The sequence below is a fragment of the Oncorhynchus kisutch genome, linkage group LG19 (genome assembly GCF_002021735.2).
Source record: "Oncorhynchus kisutch isolate 150728-3 linkage group LG19, Okis_V2, whole genome shotgun sequence".
NCBI classification, from domain to species: Eukaryota; Metazoa; Chordata; class Actinopteri; order Salmoniformes; family Salmonidae; genus Oncorhynchus; species Oncorhynchus kisutch.
The window spans coordinates 4,682,462-4,705,773 of NC_034192.2; the positions used below are offsets into that span (position 1 = coordinate 4,682,462).

The following is a 23,312-nucleotide window of genomic DNA, read 5'->3' on the forward strand; positions in this document are numbered from 1 at the left end:
TCCTCTCTCATAGTAGATTAGGTACTGTACATATAACAGCAGAGATATTGAAATATTGAAGAGATAGTCGAGCAGCGTGATAAAACCAGCTGTACTATATGGAGATACTGTAGTTCCTGATAAGTAAAGTATGTGTACACATCTTTGAGATCACACAAACAAGGGTTTGGGATTTTGTCTTAATGTCTTGTTCAACACCTGGGTGGTTCCCACAATCCTCTTTGATCGGCATAATTAAAGTTGTGATGCGTATAACAATAGCTCCCTTCTCAACGCAGAGTTTGTTATTCCTACGGCTCGCAGGATTTGTTTGTTTTTTCAGAGAAAAGGGCGTCTGGAGGTCATTTAATCTGTTTGTCTCATCTTTAAGATTCTGCTAGGGTTTGGAAGTTACCTGTTGTCAGTTGATTTTTCAACACCCTCTCTCTCTTCTTGAAGACTCCTTCTGGCTAGCCCACGGAGGTATTGAAGTATTTCCCTTTGCTTCCAGCACTCCTTTTAGAATACCTCTCCATATTCGACACGCTGCATTGTATTGAAGCCTGTGAATCATGATCCACTGGTGCCTCTTCAAATGACTGATTCCGTTATACTTTGGGTCTTGTTTTAGTCTAGTAGCATAAGCCTCCCTCTCCTGAGCTGAATGTCAAACGCACCCACAGACGCACATAGGCTGTCTTTGGATCACACACCCCGTGAGGAAACTCCCAGTGTTCCTCTGTTTCCTGTCTAAACTGACGTGCTCCTCATCTCCTCCAGTCGTTTCAATTAGAGCTTCACCGCTGAGGGATGGGCCTGACATACTGTAGTCATTATAGGCTCGTCACTCAGGTAATGAGAGGAGAGGGAGCAGTAGACACGACTGGGTCCACTTCCTGGATAGAGTTAGTTTTATTGAGGGGCATTTTTAAAAGCTCCCCTCAGTTTTTCTGCTCTCTTGGCCTGACCGGGACAAACTGTTGGCCCTAACTATATAATTGGGACCATGAGTTTTTCCTACCAGGGAAATACTTTATACTGCACATAACTCATTAAGTAATCCATCTTATAAAGTAAACCCTCTACCCTAACTCCCCTGTTCCCCCTCCTACAGCCTCATTTAGAACAGCAAGGCTCACACTTTCTTGATGCTAATCTCGTCTCCCACAGACTCACACCTCTGAAGTAGAGACTGAGACAACGTTCGTTCTGATCAACACCTCTCAATTATCACTTACAGCAGCTTGTCGGGGGCCTTTGGTGGCGCAGGAGTACAGCCGAGCTGCGTTTTGAGCAGCACACAGAGGCCCCTAACATCCTCTTCCCAGGACCTCTCTCTCTTGCTTACTGGGCCCCCTATGCCCCTGGTTTTGGCCCCCATTAAACTGTACACTCTTAGAACGAAGGGTGACTTGAGGAACACTGGAGTTCCTCAAGGAATCATTGCAGTCAATGCGTTCATATTTTCATCTTTGGTTGGTTGAGAGTTCTTGGAGGAACCTTTTAATATGTCAATGTGGCGCGTGCGGAATTTATATCGCCATTGGACTTGTTGCGCTGCCAGACTCAGAAGATATGTGGTTTTAGGCGATGGCTACATGGGATAGACTGTATGATGAAAGCCACGCCTCCAATAAGCTACACCTCCTATCTTCTGATAGGCTGCTGCTGCTACAATATATTCCAAATTGAACCCCTCCCAATAAGTTCCAAATTGAACCCCTCCCAACTCAAAAAGGTTGAGCCTTTACACAGAGATTCTTCAAATAACCTTTTCAGAGGGCTTCCTCAAGGAACCTTTTTGACCTGAAAAGGTTCCCTTACAGTGGCAATCATTTGAACCGCAAAAGGTTCTTCAAGGCTCCTTTACGTCTAAGAGTGAACTGTGTGTAGGTAGCTAGATGAGAGGTGGTTCCCACTGGATCTGTGCTTGTATAACCACAGCAGATGTTGAAGGTCTCTGAAGCAGAAAGATTGGGTTATCATGCAAGCGTGTGCATCCCTGTACACTCAGGGGCTTTGCACTCTCTTTCACCTATTTCATCTCTCTCTGCCAGTGGGCTACTTTGGTATCTGGACACTTCAGGATGAGTTGCTTCCAATGACAGGCGAAATCACTAAGTTAACAAGCTCATTATTGTCTTAACACCCCATATGCTCTCCATCTCTCTCTCTCTCTCTCTCTCTCTCTGTCTCTCTCTCTCTCAATTCTGTCTCTCTCTGTCTCTCTCTCTCTCTCTCTTTCTCTCGGTCTCTCTGTCTCTCTCTCTCCTCTCTCCCTCTCTCAATTCTATGTCTCTCTCTCTCAATTCTATGTCTCTCTCTCTCCTCTCTCCTCTCTCTCTCTCTCTCTCTCTCTCAATTCTGTCTCTCTCTGTCTCTCTATCTCTCTCTCTCTGTCTCGCTGTCTCTCAATTCTGTGTCTCTCTCTCTCTCTGTCTCTCTCTCTCAATTCAATTAAATTGAAATAAACAATAAAAATGAACAGTAAACATTACACATACAGAAGTTTCAAAACAATAAAGACATTACAAATGTCGTATTATGCATATATACAGTGTTGTAACGATGTACAAATGGTTAAAGTACACAAGGGAAAATAAATAAGCATGAATATGGGTTGTATTTACAATGGTGTTTGTTCTTTACTGGTTGCCCTTTTCTTGTGGCAACAAATCAAATCAAATCAAATTTATTTATATAGCCCTTCGTACATCAGCTGATATCTCAAAGTGCTGTACAGAAACCCAGCCTAAAACCCCAAACAGCAAGCAATGCAGGTGTAGAAGCACGGTGGCTAGGAAAAACTCCCTAGAAAGGCCAAAACCTAGGAAGAAACCTAGAGAGGAACCAGGCTATGTGGGGTGGCCAGTCCTCTTCTGGCTGTGCCGGGTGGAGATTATAACAGAACATGGCCAAGATGTTCAAATGTTCATAAATGACCAGCATGGTCGAATAATAATAAGGCAGAACAGTTGAAACTGGAGCAGCGGCACGGCCAGGTGGACTGGGGACAGCAAGGAGTCATCATGTCAGGTAGTCCTGGGGCATGGTCCTAGGGCTCAGGTCCTCCGAGAGAGAGAAAGAAGGAGAGAATTAGAGAACGCACACCTAGATTCACACAGGACACCGAATAGGACAGGAGAAGTACTCCAGATATAACAAACTGACCCTAGCCCCCCGACACATAAACTACTGCAGCATAAATACTGGAGGCTGAGACAGGAGGGGTCAGGAGACACTGTGGCCCCATCCGAGGACACCCCGGACAGGGCCAAACAGGAAGGATATAACCCCACCCACTTTGCCAAGCACAGCCCCCACGCCACTAGAGGGATATCTTCAACCACCAACTTACCATCCTGAGACAAGGTCACAAATCTTGCTGCTGTGATGACACACGGTGGTATTTCACCCAGTAGATATGGGAGTTTATCTAAATTGGGTTTGTTTTCGAATTCTTTGTGGATCTGTGTAATCTGAGGGAAATATGTGTCTCTAATATGGTCATACATTGGGCAGGAGGTTAGGAAGTGCAGCTCAGTTTCCACCTCATTTTGTGGGCAGTGAGCACATAGCCTGTCTTCTCTTGAGAACCAGGTCTGCCTTTCTCACTGTGTAGTCTCTGTTTAGGGCCAAATTGCATTCTAGTTTGTTCAGTTTTTTTGTTAATTCTTTCCAATGTGTCAAGTAATTATCTTTTTTTTTCTCATGATTTGATTGGGTCTAATTGTGCTGCTGTCCCGGGGCTCTGTGGGGTGTGTTTGTGTTCGTGAACCGAGCCCCAGGACCAGCTTGCTTAGGGGACTCTTCTCCACGTTCATCTCTTTGTAGATGATGGCTTTGTTATGTAAGGTTTGGGAATCGCTTCCTTTTAGATGGTGCTCTCTCTCTCTCTCTCTCTCTCTCTCTCTCAACCTAGGGGTTATCCTTCACTCACCTTCATTCACCTTCATTCATTCCTTCACTTCACCTAGCAGTTCTATGTTATTTATGTGTGGATTGAGACACATTGTTTGTGGGCAAACGGTAGGAACATTAGAAATAGTTTTTGCTTTCTGAATGTTCCGCTCTGCCTGACATGCGTAAAGGAGACGACCATGTTTAAATCACCAAACGAAAAACTAAACAGTGTGATCTTCACTTTGTTGACACAGTGAGTCACCATATGTGGCCGGGGACAGAAAACAGGATATTGAATATAAATGTAAACAACGATTAGCAGAATAACTCGTTTAAATGACTCTGTACTACACCTGTATTACACCGGTACACTGTACTGTACAACCGCAACCTACATTACAATCGCTAGATATAAACAACGAATACATCAGCTAGTTTGGTCCTAAAGTGTTATCTTGGTAGTTGGATGAGCGTTGCCTGTGCAAGCCGCGTGACTTCCCCCCCCCACCTTTTCGCGTTCCTTGCAATCCGTGTGATGATTTGGATGGAGCCCCATGCCATTAATTAAATAGTGTGAGGGTGTGATCACTCGAGCAAACACCCATTCAGGCCCGCATACCCACAATGTACTGCTGCTTTGGCTTCCTGTTTGATCACAGATGAGCTGTGTTCGAATACCCATACTAACATACTGTATACTACATAATGAGTATATACTACACACTATATACTATAAGGGTGTGTTCGTAAATTCAATCTGGAGTGCCAGAGTGAGCTCAGAGTGTGCTCTGTGTGTTTGTAAATGCAGAGCATTGTCAGGTTGTCTGTTCGTAAATTCAATCTGGAGTGCCAGAGTGAGCTCAGAGTGTGCTCTGTGCGTTCGTAAATGCAGAGCATTGTCAGGTTGTCTGTTCGTAAATTCAGAGCGTTTTGCTCTCTGAGCGTTCACAGCGCACACTGGCAGTCAAGCACCCACGCTATCTTTGGCTAGCTTGCTAGCTACTTCCAGACACAAATGAGAGAACACCTCACTCTGACCATTTTACTCGCCCAAGAAGAGCTGGTTAGACTTTTTTCATGTTATCCAGAGTTGGTGACTAACTGTGCTGCTGGCAACAATTTAATTACACTTTTTTTGCCGATGTTTACTGACACCGGCCATATTCAACAGGTGTTGAGCGTTCGTAAATTCATCACTTATTCAGAGCACGAGAGTGATTATCAGAATTAACAATGTCAATAAAACGCACAACGACTACACCATTTAGCTAAGAATGATGTGAATAGCATAGCTAATAAATTGTCAGTCAACGTAACTTATTTGAAAAGTCATGACTTTATTACATTGCTCAACATTTTCTTAACATTTACTTAACATGCAGACTTCGGCTACATATTTTCTGCCATTTTCTTCAAATCTGATAACGTTGTGAAGCCACACACATTTTCTGAAGAATTGCATTGTGGGCCCTAAAAGCACAGAAATAGTGTACACTGCTTGCATACTTGGTATTTTGGTGAATTTAGTACGACATCCGGTAACTTTTGGCATACTAACTATATCCATACTATGACCAATAAGCATACTATATACTCAATTTACGTCACAAATAGTATGGTTAGTGCGGTTAGTATGAGTATTCTGACACCGCTATGGAGTTTGTGTGGACGGGCAATGTTTTTGAAGTCTGCTCTTTTTAAAGGCGCTTTTCTTTAGTGCTTCCAATGGCAATCCTTCTCCGGGCTGGCAGTGTTGGCCATTAGGGAGAGGCAGTGTTGGCCTTTAGGGAGAGGCGGTGTTGGCCTTTAGGGAGAGGCAGGGTTGGCCTTTAGGGAGAGGCGGTGTTGGCCTTTAGGGAGAGGCAGTGTTGGCCTTTAGGGAGAGGCGGTGTTGGCCTTTAGGGAGAGGCAGTGTTGGCCTTTAGGGAGAGGCGGTGTTGGCCTTTAGGGAGAGGCGGTGTTGGCCTTTAGGGAGAGGCGGTGTTGGCCTTTAGGGAGAGGCGGTGTTGGCCTTTAGGGAGAGGCAGTGTTGGCCTTTAGGGAGAGGCGGTGTTGTCCTTTAGGGAGAGGCGGTGTTGGCCTTTAGGGAGAGGCGGTGTTGGTCTTTAGGGAGAGGCGGTGTTGGCCTTTAGGGAGAGGCGGTGTTGGCCTTTAGGGAGAGGCGGTGTTGGCCTTTAGGGAGAGGCGGTGTTGGCCTTTAGGGAGAGGCGGTGTTGGCCTTTAGGGAGAGGCAATGTTGGCCTTTAGGGAGAGGAGAGGCAGTGTTGGCCTTTAGGGAGAGGCAGTGTTGGCCTTTAGGGAGAGGCAGTGTTGGCCTTTAGGGAGAGGCGGTGTTGGCCTTTAGGGAGAGGCGGTGTTGGCCTTTAGGGAGAGGCGGTGTTGGCCTTTAGGGAGAGGCGGTGTTGGCCTTTAGGGAGAGGCAATGTTGGCCTTTAGGGAGAGGAGAGGCAGTGTTGGCCTTTAGGGAGAGGCAGTGTTGGCCTTTAGGGAGAGGCAGTGTTGGCCTTTAGGGAGAGGCAGTGGTGGCCTTTAGGGAGAGGCAGTGTTGGCCTTTAGGGAGAGGCGGTGTTGGCCTTTAGGGAGAGGCGGTGTTGGCCTTTAGGGAGAGGCGGTGTTGGTCTTTAGGGAGAGGCGGTGTTGGCCTTTAGGGAGAGGCGGTGTTGGCCTTTAGGGAGAGGCGGTGTTGGCCTTTAGGGAGAGGCGGTGTTGGCCTTTAGGGAGAGGCAATGTTGGCCTTTAGGGAGAGGAGAGGCAGTGTTGGCCTTTAGGGAGAGGCAGTGTTGGCCTTTAGGGAGAGGCAATGTTGGCCTTTAGGGAGAGGAGAGGCAGTGTTGGCCTTTAGGGAGAGGCAGTGTTGGCCTTTAGGGAGAGGCGGTGTTGGCCTTTAGGGAGAGGCAGTGTTGGCCTTTAGGGAGAGGCAATGTTGGCCTTTAGGGAGAGGAGAGGCAGTGTTGGCCTTTAGGGAGAGGCAGTGTTGGCCTTTAGGGAGAGGCAATGTTGGCCTTTAGGGAGAGGAGAGGCAGTGTTGGCCTTTAGGGAGAGGCAGTGTTGGCCTTTAGGGAGAGGCAGTGTTGGCCTTTAGGGAGAGGCAGTGTTGGCCTTTAGGGAGAGGCGGTGTTGGCCTTTAGGGAGAGGCGGTGTTGGCCTTTAGGGAGAGGCGGTGTTGGCCTTTAGGGAGAGGCGGTGTTGGCCTTTAGGGAGAGGCGGTGTTGGCCTTTAGGGAGAGGCAATGTTGGCCTTTAGGGAGAGGAGAGGCAGTGTTGGCCTTTAGGGAGGGGAGAGGCAATGTTGGCCTTTAGGGAGAGGAGAGGCAGTGTTGGCCTTTAGGGAGAGGCAGTGTTGGCCTTTAGGGAGAGGCAGTGTTGGCCTTTAGGGAGAGGCAGTGTTGGCCTTTAGGGAGAGGCGGTGTTGGCCTTTAGGGAGAGGCAGTGTTGGCCTTTAGGGAGAGGCGGTGTTGGCCTTTAGTGAGAGGCGGTGTTGGCCTTTAGGGAGAGGCAGTGTTGGCCTTTAGGGAGAGGCGGTGTTGGCCTTTAGGGAGAGGCGGTGTTGGCCTTTAGGGAGAGGCAGGGTTGGCCTTTAGGGAGAGGCAGGGTTGGCCTTTAGGGAGAGGCGGTGTTGGCCTTTAGGGAGAGGCGGTGTTGGCCTTTAGGGAGAGGCGGTGTTGGCCTTTAGGGAGAGGCGGTGTTGGCCTTTAGGGAGAGGCGGTGTTGGCCTTTAGGGAGAGGCGGTGTTGGCCTTTAGGGAGAGGCGGTGTTGGACTTTAGGGAGAGGCGGTGTTGGACTTTAGGGAGAGGCGGTGTTGGCCTTTAGGGAGAGGCGGTGTTGGCCTTTAGGGAGAGGCGGTGTTGGCCTTTAGGGAGAGGCAATGTTGGCCTTTAGGGAGAGGAGAGGCAGTGTTGGCCTTTAGGGAGAGGCAATGTTGGCCTTTAGGGAGAGGAGAGGCAGTGTTGGCCTTTAGGGAGAGGCAGTGTTGGCCTTTAGGGAGAGGCAGTGTTGGCCTTTAGGGAGAGGCAGTGTTGGCCTTTAGGGAGAGGCAGTGTTGGCCTTTAGGGAGAGGCAGGGTTGGCCTTTAGGGAGAGGCGGTGTTGGCCTTTAGGGAGAGGCAGTGTTGGCCTTTAGGGAGAGGCAGGGTTTAATAAAAACATGTCAGCACCCTTTGGACCTGATCATTTCCCTCTTAATTTTGAAGGAGGGATTTGGGTGAGATAGCTGGTTTAACAGCTCAGTGTGTGTGCGTGTGTGTGTGTGTGTGTGTGTCAGAACATGTACTGTACCCCACAGCCTTTTCTCCACCTGCCACGGTTCTGTTAGGCCACCCGAGCAGAAGTCAGTGTGTGTTCGTCAAGGCGGGTGGACACATTAACATGAAGCTGCTACCTCTCTCTGCTCTCTCAGTGATTTGTTGCACTAGGGGAAACATGGTAGCGTTTAGTCAAAAATACATGTTTCTCTGACAATGGCTGTACTTTGTTGACATAACTTTTAAGATCAGAACTCTAAAATGTCCGGTTCTTGAAGGATGTTGTATATTCAGATGGAGCAGAGGGGTAGGGTCATGTGGTGTTTTTCTGGCCCTTGAGCCCGTCTGTTTCATTTACCCTGAAGGACAACTTGGAGAAACAACGTTATTGCAACGTAACTACAGAATGTGCAGTTATATCAAGAAATAGATTTAGGAAAATACCAATATGCCAACATGCAATTTCATATCTGAAGGACTTTATAGAGCCCAATACAATACCCAGCAATACTTAGAGGGCCATTGCAGCACAGGAGTAAGAAAAATCTATGCATCTTAATGTGGTCTCATTGTCATTGAAGGGAAAGTTACATGCTCCCAATTCCCCCGTCTCGAAACACACAGGCACAAAGGCACAAACACACGCACACTCACACAGACACACACACATACACCTTCCACTTCTTCATCACCGGCCTCTGAGCCCAGCCTCATGTTTGTTGATCGTCCACTTGTTATTGACTTCTCAACTCACCTTGGAATCAAATCACAACGTCAACCCTTCCTGCCACTCAAAAGGCCCACAGCAGACACTCCTTTGCATGTTTTATCTCCTCTACCTGGCCACTGTGCCCCCCTCCAAGACCTGTCGGCTCCCAATGTGTTTCAGAGACGGATGGACGGGTACAGGCAGTTAGTAGAGAGAGATAGCATGCAGAGCTAAAGCGATCAGATAACACGCACATCTATTCTGACTCCGTAAGGTTAAGAGTTCAGGCCCTCCTGCTTCAGTTGTCTGGATACCTGCTGTGTTGTTGTTGTTATATGACAGCATCTCACTAAGGAATACCTACAGAAGATAGTTTGTGGCCAATTTATCTGTACAGGAGCATTATTGTTCTATTTATTGATCGACTGAGATACTGACTCCCATCTTATTTCATAGGGCGTTACACTGACCAGTGGACAGTGACTGCCTTCCATGCTTGGTTTGTAATGCTGGCCTGCGCAGTGATTCTGCCACCACACTTCTTTTTGCTTTGTGCTGACAGTACAGTACAGTAGTCATGCTAAAGTCCACTATGGCCCGGTGCCCACTAGTCTCCTCGGGGGGCCAATCCTCTTACAGCCTGTGTAAGAGCACATTCACCTTATATTCTCTGCCGAACCAAATTTGCACTTTTCCCAGAACCCACAGGTTTGAATCTGTTTTCTGTGGTGGTGTTGGTGGTGGTGTTGGTGGTAGTGGTGGTGTTGGTGTTGGTGGTGGTGGTGTTGGTGGTGGTGTTGGTAGTGGTGGTGGTGGTGGTGGTGTTGTTGATGGTGGTGGTAGTGGTGGTGGTGGTGGTGGTGGTAGTCGTCTGGAAACACATCGCCAAAGTCTGGGATACCCACAGTAAGACCAGGGAGTCAGTTTGTCTAGTTTAGCCGACAGGGAACCAGAACACCATCAATAACATAAAGGGATCATTATAGAAGCCTCTTTTCCCTTTGGATTGGACATGATTAACAGAGTTTTTGAACTATGTCTGTGAACTGTGGGCTTGTCCATTGAGTATGACATGTGAGTGATGGGGGGGGGCTTGTTTAATGACTGTCTCATATTTCCTAACGATGTTGTGCGGTATGGATGCCAATGACATGGATGGCTTTGTGCGAACTGTTTTCTGGGTTGTGGTGATGAAGATGAAGATGTATTGTGTGTTATGGATGGCGCTGTGATGCTGACCTCTATGTTCTGTGTTGTTGCTGTACAGGAGTTTGCAGCCCTGACCAAGGAGCTGAACGTGTGCAGAGAGAACCTTCTGGAGAAGGAGGAGGAGATCTCTGAGCTCAAGGCCGAGAGGAACAACACCAGGGTACGTGGAGAGGAGACACAAGAACGCACGCACAGACACACACACACGTTTGTTTCTGCCCAATTCTAACCTCACACATTGACCTGAACCAGAACGGCTTAGAGTCTATGGAGATCAACAATGTTTTCATCTGTTGACGCGGTTGACTGGTCACCTGTAACAGGTCGATGGAACCGGTCGCCTGCAGGTCCCTGGGGACAGATTTGGACCCCATATACATTAGAGCTACCTCTGAATTCCATTTCCGATAATACCCTTTCATTAAGCTGAGTAACCAAACTCTGCTGTTGACAGATAAGGCTGCTCTTTTCCCATTAATCTGTATAATGGGAGACTCACATAGTCACACTGACTGACTACAAACCACCAGTCTGTATAATGGGAGACTCACATAGTCACACTGACTGACTACAAACCACCAGTCTGTATAATGGGAGACTCACATAGTCAGACTGACTGACTACAAACCACCAGTCTGTATAATGGGAGACTCACATAGTCACACTGACTGACTACAAACCACAAGTCTGTATAATGGGAGACTCACACAGTCAGACTGACTGACTACAAACCACCAGTCTGTATAATGGGAGACTCACATAGTCAGACTGACTGACTACAAACCACCAGTCTGTATAATGGGAGACTCACATAGTCACACTGACTGACTACAAACCACCAGGCTAATAAATGGGAGACTCACATAGTCACACTGACTGACTACAAACCACAAGTCTGTATAATGGGAGACTCGCATAGTCACACTGACTGACTACAAACCACCAGTCTGTATAATGTAGGAGACTCACATAGTCACACTGACTACAAACCACCAGTCTGTATAATGGGAGACTCACATAGTCACACTGACTGACTACAAACCACCAGTCTGTATAATGGGAGACTCACATAGTCAGACTGACTGACTACAAACCACCAGTCTGTATAATGGGAGTCTCGCATAGTCACACTGACTGGCTACAAACCACCAGTCTGTATAATGGGAGACTCACATAGTCACACTGACTGACTACAAACCACCAGTCTGTATAATGGGAGACTCACAGAGTCAGACTGACTGACTACAAACCACCAGTCTGTATAATGGGAGACTCACATAGTCACACTGACTGACTACAAACCACCAGTCTATATAATGGGAGACTCACATAGTCACACTGACTGACTACAAACCACAAGTCTGTATAATGGGAGACTCGCATAGTCACACTGACTGACTACAAACCACCAGTCTGTATAATGGGAGACTCACATAGTCACACTGACTGACTACAAACCACCAGTCTATATAATGGGAGACTCACTTAGTCACACTGACTGACTACAAACCACCAGTCTATATAATGGGAGACTCGCATAGTCACACTGACTGACTACAAACCACCAGTCTGTATAATGGGAGACTCACATAGTCACACTGACTGACTACAAACCACCAGTCTATATAATGGGAGACTCACTTAGTCACACTGACTGACTACAAACCACCAGTCTATATAATGGGAGACTCGCATAGTCACACTGACTGACTACAAACCACCAGTCTATATAATGGGAGACTCACTTAGTCACACTGACTGACTACAAACCACCAGTCTATATAATGGGAGACTCGCATAGTCACACTGACTGACTACAAACCACCAGTCTGTATAATGGGAGACTCACACAGTCACACTGACTGACTACAAACCACCAGCCTGTATAATGGGAGACTCACATAGTCACACTGACTACAAACCACCAGTCTGTATAATGGGAGACTCACATAGTCACACTGACTGACTACAAACCACCAGTCTGTATAATGGGAGACTCACATAGTCACACTGACTACAAACCACCAGTCTGTATAATGGGAGACTCACACAATCACACTGACTGACTACAAACCACCAGTCTGTATAATGGGAGACTCACATAGTCAGACTGACTGACTACAAACCACCAGTCTGTATAATGGGAGACTCACATAGTCAGACTGACTGACTACAAACCACCAGTCTGTATAATGGGAGACTCACATAGTCACACTGACTGACTACAAACCACAAGTCTGTATAATGGGAGACTCACACAGTCAGACTGACTGACTACAAACCACCAGTCTGTATAATGGGAGACTCACATAGTCAGACTGACTGACTACAAACCACCAGTCTGTATAATGGGAGACTCACATAGTCACACTGACTGACTACAAACCACCAGGCTAATAAATGGGAGACTCACATAGTCACACTGACTGACTACAAACCACAAGTCTGTATAATGGGAGACTCGCATAGTCACACTGACTGACTACAAACCACCAGTCTGTATAATGTAGGAGACTCACATAGTCACACTGACTACAAACCACCAGTCTGTATAATGGGAGACTCACATAGTCACACTGACTGACTACAAACCACCAGTCTGTATAATGGGAGACTCACATAGTCAGACTGACTGACTACAAACCACCAGTCTGTATAATGGGAGTCTCGCATAGTCACACTGACTGGCTACAAACCACCAGTCTGTATAATGGGAGACTCACATAGTCACACTGACTGACTACAAACCACCAGTCTGTATAATGGGAGACTCACAGAGTCAGACTGACTGACTACAAACCACCAGTCTGTATAATGGGAGACTCACATAGTCACACTGACTGACTACAAACCACCAGTCTATATAATGGGAGACTCACATAGTCACACTGACTGACTACAAACCACAAGTCTGTATAATGGGAGACTCGCATAGTCACACTGACTGACTACAAACCACCAGTCTGTATAATGGGAGACTCACATAGTCACACTGACTGACTACAAACCACCAGTCTATATAATGGGAGACTCACTTAGTCACACTGACTGACTACAAACCACCAGTCTATATAATGGGAGACTCGCATAGTCACACTGACTGACTACAAACCACCAGTCTGTATAATGGGAGACTCACATAGTCACACTGACTGACTACAAACCACCAGTCTATATAATGGGAGACTCACTTAGTCACACTGACTGACTACAAACCACCAGTCTATATAATGGGAGACTCGCATAGTCACACTGACTGACTACAAACCACCAGTCTATATAATGGGAGACTCACTTAGTCACACTGACTGACTACAAACCACCAGTCTATATAATGGGAGACTCGCATAGTCACACTGACTGACTACAAACCACCAGTCTGTATAATGGGAGACTCACACAGTCACACTGACTGACTACAAACCACCAGCCTGTATAATGGGAGACTCACATAGTCACACTGACTACAAACCACCAGTCTGTATAATGGGAGACTCACATAGTCACACTGACTGACTACAAACCACCAGTCTGTATAATGGGAGACTCACATAGTCACACTGACTACAAACCACCAGTCTGTATAATGGGAGACTCACACAATCACACTGACTGACTACAAACCACCAGTCTGTATAATGGGAGACTCACATAGTCAGACTGACTGACTACAAACCACCAGTCTGTATAATGGGAGACTCGCATAGTCACACTGACTGACTACAAACCACCAGTCTGTATAATGGGAGACTCACATAGTCACACTGACTACAAACCACCAGTCTGTATAATGTAGGAGACTCACATAGTCACACTGACTACAAACCACCAGTCTGTATAATTGGAGACTCACACTGTCACACTGACTGACTACAAACCACCAGTCTGTATAATGGGAGACTCACATAGTCACACTGACTACAAACCACCAGTCTGTATAATGGGAGACTCACATAGTCATACTGACTACAAACCACCAGTCTGTATAATGGGAGACTCACATAGTCACACTGACTACAAACCACCAGTCTGCCAGAGAGGATTTTAGCACTGCCATTTTAGTAGCCCTGTCACTACTCTGCCATCTCTCTCTCTCTCTCTCTCTCTCTCTCTCTCTCTCTCTCTCTCTCTCTCTCTCTCTCTCTCTCTCTCTCTCTCTCTCTCTCTCTCTCTCTCGCTCTCTTCATTATCACCTTGAATCCTCTGCAGAGCGATGAGGCAGACCTGTAATATATCAGCTTTTTTTTGTTGTAAAGGTTTTAAAGTTCATAATTAAATATTTGAAGCCAGGTGCATGCAATCAGTGGGTTGGAGCGCTGACAACAAAAAAGAGGATGGTGTACCTCTAGGTACCATTAAACATTGTAAGCTGGATGAGCCATGCAGTGTAGAAGCATGATAGGAGAGAAATTATGAACCATAGAGAGAGGAGAAGGAGGAGAGGGTGGGTGTAGGTTATAGAAAGAGGAGAAGGAGGAGAGGGTGGGTGTAGGTGTAGGTTCTAGAAAGAGGAGGTGGACAAGGAGGAGGAGAGGGTGTGTGTAGGTTATAGAGAGAGGAGGAGGAGGAGAGGGTGTGTGTGGGTTATAGAGAGAGGAGGAGGAGAGGGTGTGTGTAGGTTATAGAGAGAGAGGAGGAGTCAGCTTTTTTTTGTTGTAAAGGTTTTAAAGTTCATAATTAAATATTTGAAGCCAGGTGCATGCAATCAGTGGGTTGGAGCGCTGACAACAAAAAAGAGGATGGTGTACCTCTAGGTACCATTAAACATTGTAAGCTGGATGAGCCATGCAGTGTAGAAGCATGATAGGAGAGAAATTATGAACCATAGAGAGAGGAGAAGGAGGAGAGGGTGGGTGTAGGTTATAGAAAGAGGAGAAGGAGGAGAGGGTGGGTGTAGGTGTAGGTTCTAGAAAGAGGAGGTGGACAAGGAGGAGGAGAGGGTGTGTGTAGGTTATAGAGAGAGGAGGAGGAGGAGAGGGTGTGTGTGGGTTATAGAGAGAGGAGGAGGAGAGGGTGTGTGTAGGTTATAGAGAGAGAGGAGGAGGAGAGGGTGTGTGTAGGTGTAGGTTATAGAGGGAGGAGGAGGAGGAGGAGAGGGTGTGTGTACGTTATAGAGAGAGGAGGAGGAGAGGGTGTGTGTAGGTTGTAGAGAGAGGAGGAGGAGGAGAGGGTGTGTGTAGGTTATAGAGGGAGGAGGAGGAGAGGGTGTGTGTAGGTTATAGAGAGAGGAGGAGGAGGAGGAGAGGGTGTGTAGGTTATAGAGAGAGGAGGAGGAGGAGGAGGAGGAGAGGGTGTGTAGGTTATAGAGAGAGGAGGAGGAGGAGGAGGAGGAGAGGGTGTGTAGGTTATAAAGAGAGGAGGAGGAGGAGAGGGTGTGTAGGTTATAGAGAGAGGAGGAGGAGGAGGAGAGGGTGTGTGTAGGTTATAGAGAGAGGAGGAGGAGGAGGAGAGGGTGTGTGTAGGTTATAGAGAGAGGAGGAGGAGGAGGAGGAGAGGGTGTGTGTAGGTTATAGAGAGAGGAGGAGGAGGAGAGGGTGTGTGTAGGTTATAGAGAGAGGAGGAGGAGGAGGAGGAGGAGAGGGTGTGTGTAGGTTATAGAGAGAGGAGGAGGAGGAGGAGGAGAGGGTGTGTGTAGGTTATAGAGAGAGGAGGAGGAGGAGAGGGTGTGTGTAGGTTATAGAGAGAGGAGGAGGAGGGTGGGAGGAGGAGGCCTCTCCTTAGAGGGTGTGTGTAGGTGTAGGTTGCTTCTTATTATTCTGGCGGGCGATGGCTGAGGTAGAGCTGGGGCCAACGTTCAGACTCGGATTGATTAAACGGCGGGGGTTTGGATGTGGGGAGGGAAGATGGGGGAAGGGGGGCTGGAGTCTGCTGGCAATCCTTCAGACGCTCATGGAGAGACGGAGAGAAGGAAGGATGGACAGCCCCCTCGAAGCCCTCCAAAACTAGTCCACACCCCTCTGTCAGCACCTTCCCTTTCTCCAACGTATTAATACAACAACAGACACAACGGCTCTGTTCCAAGGTTGTTTCTAGCATATCATTTAGATTGGAGCAATGTATTCAGCATACCTTTTAAATGGTATGCTAGTGTGGTTATTGAAACAGAGCCTACAGTATGCTTGTACCATTTGGGCCGCACCCAACATAGCCTCTGCAGTGCCTGATGGGTAGTGTAGTGCAACACTGAATTCCTAGTTAAGTTCTACCAGGTTGAGTGAATATGTGTTGACTTTGAAAATGTGGATGATGTCTGTATGTGCAATGGTTCTTAATGCCTGGATGATTAAGGAATTACAGTCTGTGGTTTAAGCACAGTGCTTGGAGGACTCACAACACCAGAGCCCTGCTTAAAGATGGGTTTATAAGTAAGTTACTTCCTTGGTTAAATACTGTGGTGACGCCAGTGTGAAAACTCTCCAAACCATTGGTGAACTACACCGTTATGTTATTAACCGGCCACAGCGCGTGGCGACGCCGAGGAGGGGTTGTTTGGCCTAGCGGAGCACAGTCAGGGTTAGAAACAAGGCATTTGGGATGTGGAGATGAAGAAAACGGTCAATGTTTCTCAGAATGACCAGACAACAAAGCTGAAGTCACTGCATGAACCTCTCCTCAGATCAAATCTAGACCCCAAAAGCCTAGCTAGTCAGACTAGCACATTTAGACTTCCCTCAGGCCCCCATCCCTCCACTGTACCTGTGTGACAGAGATCAGAGGCCAGTGTTCATCTTTATGGTCCCTGTGTGTCTCTACTCCTCATCTCTCCTGTGCCCCCTACTCCCAGTGGACTCATATCCTCCCTTTGTGCTGCTGGAAGTTGACTCCCCCAACCCTTCCTGTCCTTGGGACACTTTCCACTGAGAATGGATTCGGCACGCCACCTACACCAGCTCGGCACAGTAGCAACATTAACATCATCTGTTTTGTGTGCAGTCCAGAGACTTTTCATTTGTTTAGAGTGCCTATATTGATTTTCGTATGTCTCGTGTTATTCCACTGAAGGTTTACCCCCCCGACCAAAAGATAGAAAATTAAATGAAATGACCAAGATAAGAAGGTCTGGTTGGTTACTTTAAATTCTTTTCATTGCGGTTAATCAGGGTGGATATAAATAATGTATTTGGAGAATCACATGAAGACCAGTAACCTTGTGTGGTTGGTATAATACAGTCCAGTGGTCCGGCCACTACAGGTTGACATTTAGAATCATATCACTACATCTTCTCTGGTGCCAGGATAACTGATGATGCAGACGATTCCAGTAATAGCATCGATGATGATGTCAATTATGCAGATGAGGCAGATAGCCTTTCTGATGATGATGCAGATGGGGATGATGATGATGATGATGATGATTATATTAGCACACATTTCTGTCCCTATGTCTGTCTCTATAGTTGCTTCTGGAGCATCTGGAGTGCCTGGTGTCCAGGCATGAGCGGTCACTACGTATGACTGTGGTCAAGCGGCAGGCCCAGTCCCCATCAGGCGTGTCCAGTGAGGTGGAGGTCCTCAAAGCGCTCAAGTCCCTATTCGAGCACCACAAAGCTCTAGACGAGAAGGTAAGACCATACATTAGACATGTATTCTATAGAATCTGCACGGTACCTATTCCTTTTTGCTGAGTGGACAATGGATTATACACGCGGATAGAGATTCTTCAATTGATTGTACAGTATATTTGACTGATGACAGTATGGAGAGGCTTTGCAAACGCAGTGCCATCCTGGTATTGAATATTCTTTGTTTTGGCACAAGTCACCACCACAACCGCCTGCCCTCCCACTGGCCCCAGCCCCAGCCTCTGCCCTCCCACTGGACCCAGCCCCAGCCCCAGCCTCTGCCCTCCCACTGGCCCCAGCCCCAGCCTCTGCCCTCCCACTGGCCCCAGCCCCAGCCTCTGCCCTCCCACTGGCCCCAGCCTCTGCCCTCCCACTGGCCCCAGCCCCAGCCTCTGCCCTCCCACTGGCCCCAGCCCCAGCCTCTGCCCTCCCACTGGCCCCAGCCTCTGTCCTCCCACTGGCCCCCGCCCCAGCCTCTGCTCTCCCACTGGCCCCAGCCTCTGCCCTCCCACTGGCCCCAGCCCCAGCCTCTGCCCTCCCACTGGCCCCAGCCCCAGCCTCTGCCCTCCCACTGGCCCCAGCCCCAGCCTCTGCTCTGCCTCAGGCCTGTTGATTGATGTCCTCAGCCCTCTGGAAGATGTCACGCCGGCTGCTGTAATCTATTCAACCCTCCACAACAGACCCTATCATTTATAACGCGTCTCTCCAGGCCGCTGGACTAGGGAATAAAATCAGTTTTTGATTCACGGGATGTTTTCTGCCCTGCGACGATCTGTCTGTGTGTTGCTGGGCTGTCTGGAGGAGGGGAGGGGAGGGAGGGGGATGACTGCCCTGTAATCCAGGCTAGGAGCCTCCTCAGAGATGCCTTGATCCTAGCAGGCCACAGCCCCGGTCATGGAGCACCACAGAGCTCACCAGTAAATGCTCCATCAGTAGCATGACAAATACCTCAACATGGTGCATAGAGGAAGGCAGAGTAAGTCGTACATTCACCCCCTTTGAGGAGAGGGGAGGAGGGGAGAAGAGGAGGAGGGATGGGGAGGAGGAGAGAAGAGGAGGAGGGATGGGGAGGAGGGGAGAGGAGGAGGGATGGGGAGGAGGGGAGAGGAGGAGGGATGGCGAGGAGGGGAGAGGAGGAGGGATGGGGAGGAGGGGAGAAGAGGAGGAGGGATGGGGAGGAGGAGAGAGGAGGAGGGATGGCGAGGAGGGGAGAGGAGGAGGGATGGGGAGGAGGGGAGAGGAGGAGGGATGGGGAGGAGGAGAGAAGAGGAGGATGGTTGGGGAGGAATCGAGAGGAGGAGGGGAGAGGAGGAGGGATGGGGAGGAGGGGAGAGGAGGAGGGCTTCAAGGCCAAGACAAAGTGTTACTGTTGGGCTGAAGGCTGATGGAGAGAGGGAAGAGCTGCTTGGTCTATCCCGGGAACACGGTATATCATGTCAACCCCGGCCTGAGGTGGGATGGTGGGTTGGTGGGGAGAGATAAATAGACATATCTCACTGTTGTCTCCAACACTATCAGTGCTATTTATCTGAGAGCTCAAAACCACATGTCTACTGCCATTAACTGCTAGAGCAGAGCTCCATGGTAAGGTCCTACCAGAGGTTGTGTACAGTAACGCACTCATGGCGGGTTGTTGTGTTTTGTTTTCCTCAGGTGAGGGAGAGACTGCGGGTGTCGCTAGAGAGGGTCTCTGCATTGGAGGAGGAGCTGACATCAGCCAACCAGGAGGTGAGAAACGTGTCACAGCATCATCATTGTTCATGTTTTAGTCAACTTTCAAAGTAGTTTGATGTTGACAGTTCTACTTAGGAGGACTCCTATTCAGGGGCTAGTCATTCTGTCTTAAGATGGAGTGCGGTGTGTGATGGGGTGAAGTAGGTAAAGGTAAAATAAATAAATAAATAAAAAGTATGGCGTTGACAGATGAGAGCTGGCCCGTGGTGTAAGTAGGGTGGCGTAACGCCTCTGCCCCCCATTCTCTCTCTGCCGGTCTCTGCCTGGGCAGATGGTCATGTTCCAGCTGAGAGGAGCCCCCAGGCTAACGCTCTACCGGAGCCAAATTAACCACTCTGCACTGCGGGAGGGAGGGAGGGAGGGAGGGGGGAGGGGGGAGGGAGGAGAGGAGAGGAGAGGAGAGGAGAGGAGAGGAGAGGAGAGGAGAGGAGAGGAGAGGAGAGGAGAGGAGAGGAGAGGAGAGGAGAGGAGAGGAGAGAGAGAGAGAGAGAGAGAGAGAGAGGTAAGCGTCAGTGAATGGAGGAAATGAGAGGAAGAGAGAAAAAGAATGGTGGAAGACATGGGCAGTGAGAGGTAGAGAGAGAAGAAGAATAGTGGAAGACATGGGCAGTGAGAGGTAGGGAGAGAGAAGAAGAATGGTGGAAGACATGGGCAGTGAGAGGTAGGGAGAGAGAAGAAGAATGGTGGAAGACATGGGCAGTGAGAGGTAGGGAGGGAGAAGAAAAATGGTGGAAGACATGGGCAGTGAGAGGTAGGGGGAGAGAAGAAGAATGGTGGAAGACATGGGCAGTGAGAGGTAGGGGGAGAGAAGAAGAATGGTGGAAGACATGGGCAGTGAGAGGTAGGGGGAGAGAAGAAGAATGGTGGAAGACATGAGCAGTGAGGGGTAGGGGGAGAGAAGAAGAATGGTGGAAGACATGGGCAGTGAGAGGTTGGGAGAGAGAAGAAGAAGGGGGTGGTAAAATATACATACAGGAGGAGAGGGCATCGAAGGAGCTGGGATTAAACAGCTGCTCTACCTGCATTAGAACTGCCTCCAGTCTGTAATGAGCTGTGGACGGGGGTGGCTGATCAAAGCACAACTGACACGGCCGGGAAGGGAAGGGATAAGGGGGAGAGGGAGGGAGAGAGAGATTTAAAATGCTGCTCTACCAGCCAAACAGGCCTTAGGAGGTGAGATGAAACCCTGGTCAAAGACTGATCTGCCCTGGCTATAGAAAACAAGTAAAGCTAGGGATGGAGTGAGGGGATGAGAGGAGTGTGATGGCGATATCTTTCACTTTGAGTTAGCCTAGTACTTCCAGACTGATGGCCTCTCCTGTATCCGTGTAGCGAATCATTTATGTAAGCTCGCGAGATCAGGCTGGTTGTAATGAGGCTAAGTTTGTGCCATAGACATGTAGTGTAAAGTGCATCTCATTCGCTTAACCAAGTACAGTGTTGCGCCTCAACAGATATTTTACTGAGTCGAGACAGAGGTCTTTATTTGATTAAATAGTGTGACTATACAAATAGTGTGACTATATTTGACTACAGTGGATACATGGTTAACTTTCCCGCTGTGTCATGGTGAGACAGTCATCTGAGTGAGTGGGTGTTGAGGCTGAGTGGGTGTTGAGGATGAGTGGGTGATGGAGGCTGTGGTTAAATAAGCACTGCTGAATAGAAACATCCACACTTCCACACGTCAGAGCCTCCGGGGAGGACGTTGGGTTCCAGTGGCTGCCTGCTCCAGACTGTTAATTGATTTGGGATGGAGATCTGCCTCGAGTCGCTCTCCTCTGGGGCTCCAGTCTGCAGATAACACCACCTGCAATCCTGGAGCCTCCCATAGGGAGCTGCACTGCCTGATGACATAGATGACCTTCGACCTCGTAGTCTCAGGTGTTTAAGTGTTCCAGATTTGACATCTCACTGTCAGGTGTTTAAGTGGTCCAGATTTGACCCCTCAGTCTCAGGTGTTTAAATGTTTCAGATTTGACCTCTCAGTCTCAGGTGTTTAAGTGTTCCAGATTTGACTTCTATTGTGCGTACTCTCTCAGAGCTGATTTCTTTATGATGTTTCACGTTAGAGTTAAATAAATAGTGCAGTTGTTTTTAATACAGAACCGGCACACATAAATGGAATGGGTGTAGATTCTGTGTCACGTTGGTATGAATGAATCGGGAGACAGGTGCAGGAATGCGGAATACTTTAAAAAATTATATCCAAATTACGGCGTGCCGTGTAAAGGCACGGGGACGAAGACCAAACAAACACTTTACAAAACACAGGGTTGAAACCCAAAACAAAGAGCGAGGAGTACCTCGAATAAATAACACAAGGGCACAATGATTAACACACAGGACGAGACCTGTAATCATCTGCGCAATCCACAATGGCACGAAAGCCAAAACACACAGCACAGGTACTCACACAAACCAACGGACATTGTAACAATAATCGATAGGACAATGGTAAACCAAGGACACACGTATACAATTACTAATCACTGGGAATAGGGGCCAGGTGTGCGTAATGAAAGTTCTGGAGGGATCCGTGACATTCTGTAGAATGTGTCAGGAGGTTGATAAATTCCCCGCAAAACCTCTGGGCCCTCTGGGCTTGGTCCACCGCCAAGGGACCAATCCAACCTGCGTAAGATCCTACAAAGGCTGTTGTGAGAGAGAGAGACTGAAACCTCTGTTACTCTATGTTATCCGGTCTCTCTTATTTGTTTCCTGGTTAGAATTCTAGAGGGAATCCCCAAGGTGTCAATATACAGTGAAAAATGAACCGGTGCTATAAGATTCAAGTCAACAGGTTCCAAGTGTGCGTGTGTGTGTGACTGATCTTAATTCAGAGGCATTGCTGCATACAGCAACCTGCTCCAGGCTCCAAGGCTCCACCAAATCAATCTTGTACACCGAGAGATTTCACGTCACCTTCCTGTCGAATCTCCTTTTGCTCCTTCACACTAAAACAGACCATTACTTCTCGGAGAGGTGGAGACGAAGGGAGTCAGGGAAGATGAAGGTATTGTGAGGGATAGGAGTTTGGAAGACAGCGCCTTTCTGTTTAGCTGTGGCTCTGTCTCCTGATGTCTCCTGATGTCTCCTGGTGTCTCCTGATGTCTCCTGGTGTCTCCTGATGTCTCCTGGTGTTTCTGATGTCTCCTGGTGTTTCTGATGTCTCCTGGCGTCTCTGATGTCTCCTGGTGTCTCTGGTGTTTCCTGGTGTCTCTGGTGTCTCCTGGTGTTTCTGATGTCTCCTGATTTCTCCGGGTATTTCTGATGTCTCCTGGTGTTTCTGATGTCTCCTGGTGTCTTCTGGTATTTCTGATGTCTGCTGGTGTCTGTCTCCTGGTGTCTCTGATGTCTCCTGGTGTCTCTGATGTCTCCTGGGCTTTGATGAGTTGAGATGAACTAGGACTTCATCAAAGGGAAAGATGGCCACTTTCAATTTGCTTCATTAAACTTCTAATTTTTCTAATTTGAGAGCAGCCACAGCAGCATGGCTCAGTCTATCACCCGTCATTCTGTGTGTGTGTGTGTGTGTGTGTGTGTGTGTGTGTGTGTGTGTGTGTGTGTGTGTGTGTGTGTGTGTGTGTGTGTGTGAGAGTATGCCGAGAGCCGACCGTTTGATCTCTGTAAATGATAAATGCCAGACGCACCCCAATGGTCCGGCCTAAACATAAGGAGGTGTAATTGCACCCCTCATTAAAAGAATGGAGTGAGATAAAGAGGGGGAGAGAGAGGCAGCAATATGCAGCAGCAAGCAAATCCACTGTCTGTGGATGAAATCTCAAACCCCGTGCTGGGATGTTGTTGAGGCTTAATTAAAGGGAATCCTCCATTGTAATTGTGGAATAATCCCTCCCTGCCCTTTGCCCTCTTAGAATGAAAATAATGTAATACTTGCGTCTAGTGAGTGCCTCCATCTGTGCTGTAAAAAGTGGTGTTTTATAGTTGTATAGCTTTAAGGCTATTTCTGACC

At 48.1% G+C, this 23,312-nt stretch overlaps 1 protein-coding gene across 7 annotated transcripts in view; it reads left to right on the top strand.

Annotated features, from left to right (window-relative positions):
- Positions 1–23,312, top strand: part of LOC109864522 (liprin-alpha-2) — a 223,912-nt gene that overhangs the window by 148,303 nt on the left and 52,297 nt on the right. For all 7 annotated transcript variants that reach the window (XM_031798037.1, XM_031798041.1, XM_031798036.1 and 4 more), the window contains exons 3-5: positions 10,099–10,200; positions 17,438–17,602; positions 19,256–19,330. In XM_031798037.1, coding sequence (XP_031653897.1) covers positions 10,099–10,200; positions 17,438–17,602; positions 19,256–19,330 — 342 coding nt within the window. The remainder of the gene's footprint in view (positions 1–10,098; positions 10,201–17,437; positions 17,603–19,255; positions 19,331–23,312) is intronic.